This window comes from Sorghum bicolor, chromosome 9 (assembly GCF_000003195.3).
Source record: "Sorghum bicolor cultivar BTx623 chromosome 9, Sorghum_bicolor_NCBIv3, whole genome shotgun sequence".
Taxonomy (NCBI): Eukaryota; Viridiplantae; Streptophyta; class Magnoliopsida; order Poales; family Poaceae; genus Sorghum; species Sorghum bicolor.
In genome coordinates this window covers 9,803,532-9,820,749 of record NC_012878.2, presented here as the reverse complement: position 1 = coordinate 9,820,749, position 17,218 = coordinate 9,803,532, and the positions used below count along the sequence as shown (strand labels likewise).

Sequence of the window (17,218 nt, the reverse complement as noted above, 5' to 3'; positions counted from 1 at the left end):
TATATTTTATACACGTACGTGTATCTATTCCGACCTGCAAGTAACGCACGCGAGCGTCGAGCCAAATGGAGCATAACGGGCCGTTGACGTGCGGGTGGTGCTCATCCACCGAACTTGGCTTCTGCTTATCGGGTTTAATAGCACATCCTTACCCGTTAGATGCATACATCGATACACGACGTCCTGCATCTTGAGCCTACCAAACCACACGAAGCGGCGGCGGTAGCGCTTTTCTCCATCTCGACGGTGCCCGCGGCGCCCTTCCCCCATCTCGATAGCAGCTGCGGCGCCCTGCCCCATTCCAGTTCCGATGCGGCCGTGGTGGCGCCCCTTCACTGATCGACGGCAGGGCGTATCAGGCGCATGGTGTGGCGCCCCTTCCCTATCCGCCGGCGGCGGCGGCCGCGGCAGCAGTGGCGGTCCCTCCTCCGTAGGCGCCGCCCTTCTCCCTCCCTACCGGCCACGACCCTGACAAGTTGTGGTCCCCAAGCGGCGCCCCTATCGCGCTAGGCCGTATGTGCTGCCTCCAGCGGGCAGGCGGGCTTGTCCAATGCGTGCAGCGCTTCTCTGCTCTCATGCGTTCAGTCAATAGCTAACAGGTACGAGTTCATACCTCCTCTTGAAATCTGAATCAAGATGACGAGTGACGAATCTGATCTCCGTTCGTATATGCAATTGGATCAAGAGAGTATACGTGCATGGCTGCATCTGATTGGTCATGTTATTTTCTTCTTCTTTTCAGGCAGATATCTCTTTATAGATACCACACATGCAGCGATTATGGATCTAGCATTACATTTCTGTTGGCCCAATTTATATTTCTCATGTATGCATATGTATATCTGCATACTCCTCTTGCCTTCTAACCATGTATGTAGATATACTACCAGGGAATATACTACCAGAATCAATAATCAAGAATTAAGAGTATGCTTAGATATTGTTTTCAAATATGAGTATGTTTAGATACCTTTCCAGATCAGTGTATGTTTGTATACTTTTGTTCATCATAGGATCATTTGATACTTTTAATATTACTGTATAACTTACAATATTTTTTTCTGATAGGTTTGGAATCATGATTTTTATGAAGGGCTCAAATATACGAGGGATGAGTATGGCACAGTAAAGTAGCAAGTTAGTTTATAGCTGAAGCTATCTTGTAGGGACTGCATATATATTCAGTTTAGAAACTTTTGTCAGCATGTAGATGCAGTAGAATTACATACCAGTTTGTATATACATTATAGAGTTACTACAATCAACTAATGGACCCATCTCATGAAATCAGAAGCGCCAGTATATATAGCAAAGGGAGTATATACTTTTACTCCCTTGTAAAAAGATGTACAAATACTCCTCAGAATTGTATACACCATATAATCTACTAGCTCGTCAAAAGTATGCACGCATACTAGCATACCATTTTTTCTCCTCGATCCTCATTTAGTTAGTGTTAGACACTTATTTTAATATGTATGTACTGATACTCGTCAAAAAGTATATGTCTACAGGTGTCAGAAAGTATGTCCGCGTACTATTTTAAATTTGTACTCCTAAAACGCTATATATACTCTATAATCAAATTTCATGTGTATATAAATCTACTCGCAAATACATGTATGTAAATATACCTATTTTATTTATTAAAATATGTATCCATATACTTTATTTATTCACGGAAAGCATATACCAGGAGCTTCTGTACATACGCTCGGGAGCAGCTCACGGAAACCCGTTAGTGGAGCTAACGGGCGTACGCCCGACGTTTCTGTTCCCGTTAGATACGTCCGCGAGACTCACTAGCACTCCCGTCCGTAAAAGGAGAAACCGTCTCCTCTCTGAACCTTTGCCCCAACCGCCCAGCACACACCAGGTAAAAATTTCACCAAACTATGCACCATGTCCTGTATATATGAATTAGGATCTCATGCATCACTTCAACGGTTCAACCATGACTACTTATCTCCCATTCAAAACTTGCGAGCTGGTATGCACTACTAGTCGTAGGCCACATTAGTAGCTAGCTAGTTGCAGCTAACCTTGCACGGACCGGCCGGGAGGTACCTATCTCACTAAGGCCTTGTTTAGTTCCCCAAAAATTTTGCAAAATTTTTCAGATTCCTCGTCACATCGAATCTTTAACCGTATGCATGGAGTATTAAATATAAATAAAAATAAAAATTAATTGCACAGTTTGGTCGGAATTGACGAGACGAATTTTTTGAGCCTAGTTAATCCATAATTGGACAATATTTATCAAGTACAAACAAAATGCTAATATTCCTATTTTGCAAAAGAAAAAATAGAAGTAAACAAGGCCTAACTCCTCCAAGCTAGAGAGCTCCTTCGTCAAACAATGTGTGGGCGCGCGGGCTATGTGAGCACAGCACATCTATTCGCTTATTCTTATCTGTTGAATCTGTCAGAGTGTTTTTTTATAACAAATCAGTAAACAGTATTCTCAAGCATGACTTTTCCGCCATGACCATCTTCCAGCCAGCTACGAATCTCTCTTTGCTTGTGGCTCTGATTGCTCCGTTTCACCGGCCGGCCGGTGCGGATGACCGGAGCTCCTGCGTCGGCCGCGCCGTTGTTTTGTTTCCTCCCGTCGAGCCATCAAGACGGCTGCGCGCGCGTACATGTGGTTGCCAGGCGTACGCGTGTACCAGCAGTTCGCGCGTGCCGCCGGGCGGTGGAGGTAGCTGGCCCCACGCACGGCGGTGAAGGGCGCAAGCACGAAGACGGCGAGACCCAACGGGCCCAGCGACGGCAGCCGCAAAGGAGAAGAGGGTAAAAGACCTACAGTACGCGTGCTGCTGGGTGCTGGGCGCGCGTCAATGATCCCATCTGTTGTTGACATCTGCCTGCGTACGTACGGGTGTGTGCCCAGCTAAGCCAAGACGAGGCAGGGCTTGTGCAGGGCTCACATGGGAAGGCCGGCCCATACGTGAATGTGCCTTGCTTCTTGTTCATTTCATGGATCGGATATGCGTACGTCATCATTATCGCCCGTCGCCACTCAAACAATAATACTAGTGTGATTTTTTTTTGAGGAGACAATACTAGTATAAATTCATTAAAGGTTTGCACATTTGTCAATCATCCATACTACTAGCTCTAAACAACATTCACACATTTGCCAGTACTGCCCTCACCACCGAGCTAGCAAACCAAATGAGCACGCCGCTGGCCCCCGCCGCCATCGTGGAGCCCATCCACACTCGATCTCATTTAATTTGAGGCTATCGCCGCCATGTAGACCTCCCATGTTGGATCACCGCTCACACCGTCTTAAGCCTAGCCCTCGCTAGATCTAGTGCCATCACGCGGGATACGCCCTTGCATTCCAGCTGGTGAGGAATAGGTAGAGAGAGTGAGAAATGGAGAAAGATAGAGAGAGAGAGAGATTGAAGGTCATTGCCGAGATCTACATGGGAATGAAGACAATGGCAATGGCTTACAAAGCGTCATTGGGATCTATGCGGGTACACGCAACTACCAACCATGCCACTGTGAGCCTCGGACTTCTTGGATTCCACAGTGAACTCGAAATCATCGTCCTCCATATGGGAACTCCATGGCGATGCGGGTGGAGCCACGGGTGAGATTCTCATTGGCTTCTTCCTCTTTGGCTAGAGGTGGAGCCCACTGCTACCCGTTGACGAAGCTCACTAGATCCTTGCAATGCCCTCATTAGATCCAAACATGCCTATGAATCTGTCGCGCCTTGTCTAGGCATGGGCGGTGCAAGATATGGGATGAAGTTGGAGGGAGCAAGGGCAGGAACCAGAACAATTGACAAGGGAGGGGATACTCTCGGTGGAGATGAATGATAGAGAGAGAGAGAGAGAGAGAGAGAGAGAGAGAGAGAGAGAGAGAGAGAGAGAGAGGGCGCGAGAGGGATCTAGGAGTGAGAAAAATCTAAGTGTCTCGATGGGGTGCAGCTTCATGGGTAGTGATGGAGAGTGTAGTGGCGGAGAGAAAATCTAAGGGTTAGGCGAAGGCCATGAGAGTTTCTGTCATTAGGATTTAGAATTAGATTTGCAACTTTGTCCTTGGAAAACACGACAGGTGATCATTTAGTTGCAACATGTTAAAAATGCTATGAAAGTTTATCGGATGTCTTAGTTTTCTAAAGTGATTTGCTATGCTATTTTTATTTAAAAGCAAAAGTTATAAATTTAATGGTGAAACTTCCATGTTATAGAATTAATAAAAAAATAAAATGTCATTATTCTTTCTTAACTATACACATTAATCAAGTATACTTCCTTCATCCCATAAAGGGTGTATATATTCTTACTACCCAAGTCTAATATTTTTATCTTTGACCAAATATATATATATATATATATATATATATATATATATATATAAAAGACTATTAATATTAATGATGCATAATAACTATCATTAGAGTAATAGTTTAATATGTTTTCATAATATAAAATTGTTTGGAGATAGAAATATTGCTAGTTTTTACAAACCTAGTCAAATTTAAGAATGTTTGACCTGTACAAAACCCTAGGAGACTCTCTTTTTGAAATGGAGAGAGTATATACATGCAAACAAAAAAAATTCATGAATTGTTCCACCATTTAGAACGAACCTGATAGATTTCAGCTAGATTACATTTAGAATACAAAGTCACAAGTTTATAGTGCCAGTGTCAAGTTTTGTTATAATTCCCGGGGAGAGAAGTATAAGGGTAATGATGCAGGGTAGTCCTTAAAAAAATGAGCGAGTTACTGAAGTAACCAAGAACATCCTTTTGTACAATATGTACTTCCCTAAAGCCTAGACAAGCTGCAAGAGGTAAGTAAACGACTCCATATTTTTCCAAAGGTCTGCACAGCTCCTAAGTAAAAGTTCAGTACCCGTACGTGGAAGTTCCACACAGGACCTTAACAGCAAAAAGAAATTAAAAAAAAGAATCTAACAACAGATAAATAATAAAATTATTCCATGCAGTTCCCACGTTTCAAACCGACGACATTAACAATTACCTAAAAATGTGCAGGTCATGGCAAAGTATAATTAAAATAATGCGAAAAAGGATAGGCCAAGGAAATACCGGTACCAAAGATATAAAAGAAGGCAGAGGGGAATGGAAGAGTCCAGGAGCAAGAAACACTCAGAAGCTGCCCAGAGCTACCACCACTCCATCTCATCCCCACCCTTCCTCCTACTATTCTCCTTCAAACAGCAAAATCTGTGTGTCTCCTGCCAGCTAATAAGAAAAAGAGCATGCACATCCGAGAAGAGCAAGCTATGCCATCAACAGTGACAGGCATCATGGTGGTGATTGCTTATTCTTGCATTGGCTTCTTTAATTTCCTTCAAGATTGCTATGCTCTTTCCGGCTGTTCTTCATTCTCTTACTGAATTTGCAGCAGATCCATCAATCCATCTTACACACGCTAGCTCCTTTTGTGTCGTTTTTGTGTGCAGTCGACCCTGACTTCGGCGGGGCTGAAGCTGAAGGAGCCGGCGACGATGTCCCCTGGTGGCTCCGCGTCGGTTGCTGCTGGATTTGGGTCTGCTGCAGAGAGGAACAACGGCAGGGGCAAGGGCAAGACTGAGATCAAGCGCATCGAGAACACGACCAACAGGCAGGTGACCTTCTGCAAGCGCCGCAACGGCCTCCTCAAGAAGGCGTACGAGCTCTCCGTGCTCTGCGACGCCGAGGTCGCGCTCATCGTCTTCTCCAGCCGCGGCCGCCTCTACGAGTACTCCAACAACAGGTTTAATTTGCTCTTTCCAGTTCTGTGCATCCCAAGCATCTATCTCTGTGTACTGCTAGTGACACAGTAGTACTACTCCACTGAAATATGCGCACATACGATAGATTATACGCCTAACAAATCATCATATATAATCCATGAAATGGGGGAGGCTATAAGTGATGAGTCTGTCCGTAGACACATGATGTATCATATTGCTGAATTATTCTTGTGAATTCTTTCCGAATTGGAGCAAGTTAGCTCCCAGCTTTCTTGTTGCGAACAGGAAAGCTGCATTTTCTTTGCTACTACTACATGTTTCTGTTTATAAACTGTCTTGCTTATTTTTATGCTACCGGAGAGAGGCCATCCGGTCCGGTAGCAAGGGGAGGGCGAAAGAAATTGCAACGGTTTCTCTTGCGCGTGTGTGTGTGTGTGTGTGTGTGTGTGTATTCCGTCATCCTGCTGTGTGTGCTTGTGGCTCCCCTTTCCGGTTTCTTTGGTGTTCCTGGTGATGTGAGCTAGATGTCTTGATAGATTCAGCGCAGGGGTATGCTTTGTGAAGGGATATGTACATGCTGTGCCTGTGACTGTGAGGTGAGCTTTTCTTGTGTGCGTGCAGTGCAATGGGTGCCTCTGCGTTTTTGCTTTGGCTTGGCGGTCCGCTTCTTTTCTTGCTCCATTTATTTCTTTCCCTTCTATGATCCATCACCGATCCCTGAGAAAGAGAGAGAGAGAGAGAGAGAGAGAAGGGAAGGGAGAAAGAGGGAGGAAGGCTTAGATCTCTCATACCTCATGATATATAGCAAGCATATTCTCACACAAAAAAGTGAAAACTCATTTCTTTTCTTTTTTGAAGGAAGAAAAAACTCATCTTTTCCCCCCTCTGGTCTCATCTTCCCTTTTTGGCCTTGTTTAGTTCCCAGAAAATTTTATAAAATTTTTCACATTCCCTGTCACATCGAATCTTTAGACGCATGCATGAAGTATTAAATATAGACGAAAATAAAAACTAATTGCACAGTTTGGTCGAAACTGACGAAACGAATCTTTTGAGCCTAGTTAGTCCATGATTGGATAATATTTTTCAAATACAAACGAAAGTGCTACAGTGTTGATTTTGCAAATTTTTTCGGAACTAAACAAGGCCTTTGTTGCTTTGGTCATACAGGTGCAGATCTAAGCAATCCTTTTCGTTCTCTTAGCTACCTTTGGGTCACTAGATGTGCGTGCGTGCAGTAACTCGGTAACTGTACGTATGCAAAATTGTGAGTGTGAACGAGCGAGGTAAATATTTGTAAGGGTGCCACCAGCCATCTAGTTGCCTATTTCCTGCCACTTGCTATGATGTTAGGGTTAGGGTTCCATCCCATGTGCCTCCACCATCATCACCATCCTCTCTCTGTCTCTCTCTCTTTCTCTCTCTCTCTCTCTCTCATACTGTCATAGAGTGTGTGTTCTGTAGATGTTACTGTTGTCCCTGCGTGTGGTGGTTGTGGTCTCCTCGTCAGGTCCATGTATGTGTGCGCTGTGCACTGCTGCATACGCTAAAGTGATATATGCCCATCACGGGAGTTCTGTAGCCTCCCTGCCACCACCTAGCACGTACTGTACAGTTTTTAATTAGGACTCACAGAAAATAAAAAAGGAGGTAAGTAATGCAGAAGGAAATGATAACATGAAATTGAAAATAAACAAGCAAACCTCATACAAGATAAAATTTGCTCAGGCATTTGTGCTTATTTTAAAAATTTCCCTAGCTAATAGATCCTTATTATGTTGCACGTACTCATAGGTGTCATGATTCATGACTGAACGATGAACGAATGAATAGATTCATCACAGCTTCGATAAATTGTAATCACTCCATATGATTGTATGCAATTGACTTGTAAACTCAAAGAACAACAATGTGTTATGTGCTCACAGAAATTTGATTATTATGATGATGATTGGGTCCTGATATTTGAAGTGAATGTTTACTGGTAATAGTAAAAATAGTGTTCACTGCACCATAAACCTGATATGATTTTTTTTAAGAAAACCTACTTTATAAGAAACCAAATTACTTTTCTTGAACAGCTTCTGGGAAAGATCAAAATTTGATCTATATTATTGTAAAATCTAAAGGAAAAAAAAGAAGCTTAATTATTAGATGCATTAGTCAACATGGTATTGCTATGACGCTTGTACATATACAAATTAAGGATGATATACTTGCACATTGTATCAATTTAGATTTTGTACTTGGTATAAAAGTATCTCGTGCCAATTTTAACTAGGAAAATAGTCCAATTTTCCTCTGCTAGCTAGGCGCTAGTAGCCTAACAGAAAATGCAAAGTTAAACTGAAATGTTTGCTCAAGGCTCGACAGAATAACGGATCTCACCATAGATGTTTGGTCTCCGTGACCATATGGGAGGACCTAATAACAGTGTGTGCCAATTTTGTGTGTTATTGTGATGAACATGAATGCTGTATATACGGATCGGAACCAATGGCATGGCTTCCTTGCCAATGATGCATCGGGGGACTACAAGGGGGGAAGAAAGCTGGAACTGCGAGCTGGTGCTCGTCAGAATAGTTAAATGGCACTCTACGTACTATACCAGGGTTGGCTTTGGCCTGCTGGGTAAAAGCTGAGACCCTGGCTTATCAATGCATTCCTTTGTGACCAACGGGTAGTAGATGTCCACTGGTTGCAGCCAATCTCTGGGTAACGCATGGCTACTGCCAAAGCATGCTCTCGAGGATGCTAAGGTATTTGCTAGATTCACCTACATAAGAACCGTACCTTTGAAATTGGTAGTATATATGTTATGCGAATCAAAGAGTTTCTTTTCTCATTCCCCCTTGGTCTTGGAAATAGTGGTTGGCATTGGCACTACGCGGGTGTTAGATTCCCCCCCCCCCCCCCCATATTATTAATCTTTTTAAGCACGCTAATAAAATGCTTGGCCTGTGGGATGGATGTGATATGAGTTCCTAAAAAGTAGTGATGAGTTACTTGTTAATTAATTAATCTGTCTATGGCAACTGCAAAATTGGCATGCTTAGAAAATATGTCGTCTAAGGATAGCTAGGATTCAGATTTCAGTAAAGATGCATGATTCTTGTCTCATATTTCTTTTAGCAAGAATAAAAGTGTGATATTAATTTACATTTTGTTTTTGAACACAAGACATTTACATGGATTCCTCTTTTTCTTACACATCTTTAGACTGCTGATTTTCACTAGCAAACTAATGTAATGTGAATATTGCACCATTTTTTAGACGGTTGTTTAATTTTTGTGGTGTAAAAATTGTTATTTTGAAGAATCATTCAGATCCATCACCTTTCTCCTTTCACTTCCTTTGCACCACTAACATAAGTTTCTTAACAAAAAAAAAATCTAGATGTTCCTTTATATTTGTTTATATGCCATACTTATTAGCACAAATGGCCACTTAAGCAACACACAAGAGAGATGCCTCAACTTGGCTGTGGATGCATCAGTCACTCCGCACACCATCACTATTGCACGCTTTTGGTTTTATTATATTTATCAGTTTCTCAATGTTCAAAGGATTCGAAATGTATGATTAGGGTTTGCTTTGAAGTGGGCAATTTCCCAGATTTTTTTTTGGTTCAGTTCAAGTTGTAATTAAATCCTAATGTTTAGATCTCGATCCCCCTTTCCAAAACGCTCGGGTTTGACTTTCTTGAAAAAGCGAGGATGAAATTTTTGCTATGCTTAGTAGCTTATTATAAGAGAGCTCCAGTTCTAGAATGTCCATTTTAATTTCCAGAACCGGAAAAGCACAACTAATTCGGAGTTCTGATTTTATTTTTAGAAGAACTGTAGTAGTTATTAGATGTAGCATTACATGAGGTTCAAACTCCATGTGCACTACAAACACATAATAAGAACTCAAGTTCCATGCAGATGCATCTAATGCAATTGCAGTTGATATTTAACCCAATGGTATACAATACTCCCTCCGTCCACGAAAGAATCAATTTCTAGAATTGTCTTAAGTTAAACTTTTTAAACTTTGACCAAATTTCTAGAAAAAATACTAAAATTTATGGTATCAAATTAGTATCATTAGATTCATCATAGAATATATTTTCATATGATGCGCATTTTATGTCATAGATGTTATTACTCTTTTCTATAAAGTTAGTCAAACTTAAAAAAGTTTGACTGACATGAATTTTAGAAATTGATTCTTTCGTGGACGGAGGGAGTATTAGTGAAGAATGAAGCAGTAATAAATTCACTAACAATGTGAGCAATGACTGTGTGCATGTATGTTCTGCTAAAATGTAACAAATCATTGTTGCACTAAATAATATAATATACTACTCCTACTTAAGAATGTTGTTGCACGTTTTGTTATTATCAGTAGCATTGATATGGACTAGTCTCAGTTTCGCACGACACTGCTGCTATGTTCAGTCAACTTCCTTTTTTTTATACCAGAGCAGTCAGCTACTTAAATGCCATTTTTGAGAAGTTTTAATTTCACCTGAACCAACCTTTTTATGCTTATATAACTAGATCAGGAGAATGACAATATTAATAATAAAATCAATGAAGGATAGGCGCTCACCCTAGCATTTTTAATAGGCAGAAGGTGAGAGTAGGACCCTGGTTGAATGAGTCATGCTAGTAATAATATGAACCTGGTTGGTCTCAACATTGACAATGTTCATGCTTATTGATAACAAAACTAAAATGATTGTGCTTGTATACTTCAATATCAAATGTCTCATACTCATCATAGTTCTAGGTCTAGTCTTTCAAAAACAGTAGTTCCATGCCTTGATATGTTTTTTGAGGTTTAGTGTTGTGGACTGAGTTATATGTTCTTTTAAATGGTAAGTATAATTTTATTGAACCAAATTTGTCGGAATTAAAGGTGGGCTTAATAGATATGACATGTGCTCTCTAACTATTTCTGACTAAGAGTAGGAAACGATCCTCCAATGTATATATATAAATTGCATGTGCTCTCTAACTATTTCTGAGTTATGTTCTTTTAATTGGCATGGATTGTGGGTTTTGTAGTAGTGAGTGTGGAATTTCTAATTTGTTGAATTAAAATAAATATAATACTATGAATTTTTTAAATCTAGGAGCTTGACTTTTAAACGCAAAATGTGGGGGTACCGAAAGATAAATGAGTGATATTCTTGACTTGGCATTAGCATATCACTCATTTATCTTTGAGCGCCAATTATTTCTTTGAAATTTGTTTTTTCACAAAGTATTGGCCATGTGTTGACGTCATAAAGTGAGCAAAAATGACTATAAGTTAGTGAGTTAATATCCATTGTCTTGCCATCTTATGACCATTCAATCCTAAATCAAATTGCATTTAGTTGCCCAATTTGAAGTTTTTCAGCTAGCTGCCGTTGGTTTGAATAAGGTTTTGGGTTCTGAGGTACACTAAGCATGTGATATATCAGTAGCAGCACAGTATGTCACAGCTCATCAACTAGGTATTAATAACTGATGGCAAGGGTCAGGAAAATGCAGAGCTAGGCACCTACTCCATCCGTCCCAAAAATAGTGTCGTTTTAGAATTTCAGACATCTTATTTGACCATTCGTCTTATTCAAAATTTTTACATAAATATTATATATTTTGTTAAAACTTATTTTATCATTAGAGATACTTTACTCATGATTAATTTATTTTGTAGTTTACATAAAATTTTTGAATAAGACGAAAGGTCAAACACGATGTCTCAAAGTCAAAAACGTTACTATTTTTGGGACGGAGGGAATACCACATTCTAGCTAGCATAAAATATAAGCATGAAGAGCTATGAAAAGACACCCAACCGGGAGAATTTGTAGGACTGGCAGAACAGTACTACGCCCAGACGTTTGATCAGACATGAAAAAAAAGTCCTCGGTAAAGAGGAAAATCACTACCCCAATCCCGGAAAAGCTGTGGAGATGTGCACAACTCTTGAACCGATAGGTCGACTGATGTTCCCACACTTGCCAATGGTTTTGAAGTATGTCTTGCCTGGACTTGTGGCTCCACATTTGTTGTGCAACAATAGTATAGAGAACAGTTACGTCTGCAGCGCCCTGAACATGTCTATGCAGCATCATATCTATTAGATATAGGCCTCGTTTAGTTCCGAAAAGTAAAAAGTTTTCGGTACTGTAGCACTTTTGTTTGTTTGTGACCAATATTATCCAATCATGGACTAACTAGGATCAAAAGATTCGTCTCGTGATTTACAGCTAAACTGTGTAATTAGTTTTTATTTTCGCCTATATTTAATGTTTCATGCATGTGCCACAAGATTCGATGTGACAGGGAATCTTGAAAACTTTTTGGTTTTCAGGGTGAACTAAATAAGGCCATAATTAGGTTACTCATTCTATCCCAAAATAAATCAATTTTTAAACTTGTCCAAAGTCAAAATATTTTAAGTTTGATCACATTTAATTTATAAAAACATCAATATTTATGACACTTATCACTAAATAAATCATAAAATATATTTTTGTAGTACATTTATTTGGTGTTATATATAGACAAGGTTACTCTTTATTATAAAATCGGTCAAAATTAAGATAGCTTGACTTTAAGTGATTCTAGAGTTTATTTTATTTTAGGACGGAGGTAGTAGTATTTTGGGACGATACATATTGGAATATGGCTCCATTTATATTATGTTGATTGTTTTCAACGCTCAGTAATGTGGAATTTAAGTAACAAACATGGCAAATTCTATAGCAATTAACATCTTTGGAAGATGTCAAATTTTAGTTATTGACTACTACCTCTGTTCCAAACCATAAGATGATTTGGGTTTTCTAGATACATTGATTTAACAATGTATCTCTACTTGGCAAATTCTATAGCAATTAACATCTTTGCAAGATGATCACAATAAGAGGATAAATAAACTGAAGGCTGCACTCAATGCACATGCCGGTGATGATGATCTTGGTGTATTATCGATAGCATCATTTCCACTAGAATGAGAAATATTAACACCACTCTTGGTAGATTTGAGTTTCCCTCTTCATAAAATATGAATTCTCCTAGGATCTCCATTATAATTTGGTTGTTTTAGTTTGCATATATATTTCGGTTCTAATTTGCATGTGTCTGAATGTTGTTGTAGCATTCGCACAGACATTATACTATTCTAGACATAATGTATCTTCTATGAGACTCCATTATTTTCATTTATTTTGGTTGTGATTGTTCTATTATATTTTGTATTGTTTATAGGAAGATATCTAGTTTTGCTACGGAACATTTTTTTTTCAAGTTTTCATCCTTCCGGCAGATACAATATTAATTTGTTCATTAAAGATCTCTTCTGCTTCATGTATGTGTACTAAACTCCAGTATTATACTGCGTTTACACGACTGCAGCGTGAAGGCCACCATTGAGAGGTACAAGAAGGCAAACAGTGACAACTCCAGCGCTGCTGGTACGATTGCAGAGGTCACGATTCAGGTAACATCATGTCGATCAGTCAACACATCATTTCTGTCTTTCTGATCCTAATGCCTGCAGACTCTGTAGTCTATTGATGAACCTAATGTGTAGGAGTACGCAACATTCCTTGAAAGTTGAAACTGTGGTCTAGTACAGGGTGCAAAATCTTCAGACTGGACAATGCACCCTGTAGGTTCTGGGCATTACACGACAGAAATTCCTGTGACGAACTGACAGATACTAATCCTTAAGAGAACCTGCTTGGACAGCAGTTCATGTGCAGTTGTACAGATAATTGTCCTCTCTGGAAGTCTGGATAGCTCTGATTCTTCATGCTTGAAATGATAGAGGATGACATGCATATTAGGACAAAAATGAAAACTCTGAAGATTAGTAGGAAAATTCTTCTCTTGACGTGTTTTTGTTTGTGACATTTGTAATATTCTTTCAGATTAAATCTACTACATACATTTTTTTTTGCAACTGACGAACATTTGATTGTGTATATATATATTTAGACTCTGGATATTTTTTTTTTGACATGCGGTATATATATGTATCTGCTAGCCTGGGAATTGCTATGAAGGCATGTATGTAGCTGATGTGGGATCAGACTAGCTGTTAGAAACAGAAAAAACTGAAGTAATACCTTTGATAGCTTTTAGGTCTGGATTGCATGAATCTTATTTTCTTTTCTGAAAGAGTAGCTCTAATTAGTACTAAACCAGTCTAATTTGTTGTAAAGGTTTACACTTTACACATACTTTAGAGATGCTTCTTGTTGTACAGGCACACGTAACTTTGTAAATATGGCAATTAGTGTGATCAAATGGAGTTTTTGTATTGCACATATTTTATTTTTCCTACAAATAGATTTCTATGAGATAAATTAATTGGAGTACATTGGCTTTTCTTGCAATTGACAAATGATTACACCATTTAGTTCATATTTTTCTTGCAACTCTTGGAATAGAAATCAACGCCAGGATGAAATATTATTAATCAAACTTTTGCAAACTTGCAGCACTACAAGCAGGAATCTGCTAGGCTGAGGCAGCAGATCACTAACTTGCAGAACTCCAACAGGTCAGTTTTTATACAAAATTATCATTTGCAGCCTCTGGTGAGTTAACAAGACAGAAAGGTCATTTGATGAATTTATAAGCCCCCAATGTTTCAGGGCCCTGATAGGTGATATCACAACCATGAGCCCCAAGGACCTCAAACACCTGGAGACTAGGTTAGACAAAGCACTTGGAAAGATTAGAGCAAGAAAGGTACCATGCGTATATATAATAATCAGATTTATTGCATTATGTGTGGAAACAGAAATATTTTGTTTACGAAATTAATGAGCATCAAACTTTGCAGAACGAAGTGCTGTGTTCTGAACTAGAGTACATGCAGAGAAGGGTAAAGAGCAAGAAGAGCACATTTTTTTCTCTCACAAATTTATTGATTTACTCGGCAATGAACAAAATAAGTCAAGGATTTCTTCTTTTCAGGAAATGGAGTTGCAGAATGACAACTTGTACTTAAGGAGCAGGGTAAGTAACCTGTTAGTTGCTAACGACTGTGAGATCACTCTTAGAAGAAAAACTTTGAACTGTAGTTACTGAAATGCTAGGTTATCTTAGCTTTGAAGAAAAAAAAACAGTGTAACAAGCTAATAAGTGTCTCACAAGCACAGGTTGATGAGAATGAAAGGGCACAACAGACAGTGAACATGATGGGGGCGCCATCGACAAGTGATTATCAGCAGCAGGGTTTTATTCCTTATGACCCAATAAGGAGCTTCCTGCAGTTCAACATCATGCAGCAGCCTCAGTTTTACTCCCAGCAGGAGGACCGGAAAGACTTCAACCTAGGTAGATTTTTATCTACCATATTTATTTGAAAGTATTTAAATGGACACCACTCAATTGTTTCACAATAACATGTAAAATCTTCTAAATTGCTCGCAAAAAAAAAGTAAATTCTTCTAAATGACACTACAGTTTTCTATATTTGGTCATCAGAAAACATGGAACCCATATAGAAACAAAATCACTATACAGTTAGTTTAAAATAATTAAACTGCACTTGGCTATATGAAATTTCTCCTAAGTACATCTCATTGCAGTTTTGAATCCTGATATCTTTTATTGTCTTCAGGTGGAAGATAGATAATGAACCTCTGGAGCTTCAGTTATCCGATATGATGTGCCTCAAGTGAGAAACTGGAGCTACATTATTAGTGTGAAATTATATGTAAGATTAGTACTACTGCTTCATGTGTGTGCGCACACGCCTACATAGTATGCACAATTTCATCCAACTATATTAAGGCTTGGCACTATGTGATATGTAATTAATCTTTATTTGCAGTCCAGGATATTTGTGATGCATGTCTCCTTAATTTTCAGCATATGAAAAATAAGTCACACATAATTAAAAAAGAATCCTAAAGCTGAGGCGCCGTGTTGGATGACTTAAACTGAAAGATAAGATTCTCCTGGATAGATGGCGGTGGTTATACATGCCATGCACATCTCACCTCTTACCCTTGTAGAGACTCATTCCCTCCCAATATGCGTGGATTAGAGAGGGTAACTAATTTTCATCTTCCATAATCCACTCCAATCTACACGGTGGATTTATCCAAACAAGCTCTATAGTTGTGAACGATTTTCTTGCCTCCTCTAAAAGGTTCAGTGTTCTTGTTTTAAGATGGAGTGAATAATTGCTTTGCTTCTCCTATAGTGATAAAAACATAAATAAGACTTATAATTTCAAATTAATCTAACACCACCAACCTGATGACAAGAAATGGATGCTCATTGCTAATAATTTCTCTGTCCACACCTAATTGAATTATAAAAACATTTTCCTATCACTTGATTATAATGCGAAATAGGCCATGGAGCAATTAACACATGGACGTGTTTGAGACTACTTCATGAACTCTACTCTATAAACTCCACTGCGGAATAACTCTACAAAAAACCTAGAGTTTGTGGAGCATCGTGCTCTCCAACTTTACCATTTTTTTTCTCGAATGAGTGCGTAGAGCTAAACATGTGTTTGGCTAAAAATATGGAGCGAAGTAGTCCAAAATACCACCTATATACCATAGAAAAATATAAAAATAATAAATCCTAAATATAGATAATATTCAATGAAGTAGCAGAACATAATACATAGTAGAGGAACAACTATTTTTTATTATTAGAACGATGATTTACAATATGTAGAACAATCTAAAATAAATAATTGAAACTCCAAAGATGAACATAATATAAAATATGTGTAATCTCAATTAAACCACGCATATGGATTGCAAGTAGTGACCTAATATGTATGGGCACATGTGTCATTACTTGCACAATGTTCGTGATGATTGATGAGCACATGTACCATGGCTAACGTGAGTTTTTGCAGTGGTGAAAATGCAATTGCTCGCAATGAGAATAATGAGCACAAGTATCCTGGCAACAAGTCTTAGTCATTGACTGAAACATGACCCAAAAGAATATTCATGAAGACTAAGGACATTATAAGGCGAATTTAGGTGATGTGATGGAGACATTTGTTTTAGTGTCTATTAGGGTTTTATTTTGCCTTTGGTCATACTATTAAGGAGTAGTCCAATGGTGTTCAACTTGTGAGAGCCAAAGTGAGAGAACATGAATGAACAAGAGGCTAAGTCTCAGTCAAGTTGATGATGAAAAGTTTCCCGATTGAGATGGTTTTAGTCAAGGATCTCAAAGAAGTTGATTAATCGAGATGGGACTTGAAATGGGTTGGAAAACACGGCAGAGATATGCATTATTCAATAAGGTTGATCCTTGATGTATCATCTAGTGGTATTATTTCATAGAAGAAGTGATTTTGGCCTAGTGACCATGTGATCGCCATATGATCTGATGGGGACTGTGTGACCCTAGTGGATCATTTGATGAGGCCAATTAAGCATGACTTAGTGACTCGTTGGCGACCTCATTGTGTTGCGTCATATGATCTGGTGAGGACTGTGGTTTTGACAGA

The 17,218-nt window shown here is 39.1% G+C and overlaps 1 protein-coding gene across 3 annotated transcripts; it reads left to right on the top strand.

The window, feature by feature from the left end:
• On the top strand, window positions 5,104–15,563 carry LOC110430121 (MADS-box transcription factor 3-like). Of its 3 annotated transcripts, none has more exons than XM_021447131.1 (9): window positions 5,104–5,301; window positions 5,455–5,747; window positions 13,126–13,210; window positions 14,217–14,278; window positions 14,373–14,469; window positions 14,564–14,605; window positions 14,698–14,739; window positions 14,883–15,060; window positions 15,347–15,563. In XM_021447131.1, the coding sequence occupies exons 1-9, from the start codon at window positions 5,251–5,253 to the stop codon at window positions 15,355–15,357; spliced, it is 861 nt and encodes a 286-aa protein (XP_021302806.1). In that variant the 5' UTR covers window positions 5,104–5,250; the 3' UTR covers window positions 15,358–15,563. The 3 variants fall into 3 exon arrangements, with proteins under 3 accessions (XP_021302806.1, XP_021302805.1, XP_021302804.1); XM_021447130.1 differs by having other exon boundaries at window positions 5,104–5,304; XM_021447129.1 differs by having other exon boundaries at window positions 5,104–5,304; window positions 14,358–14,469.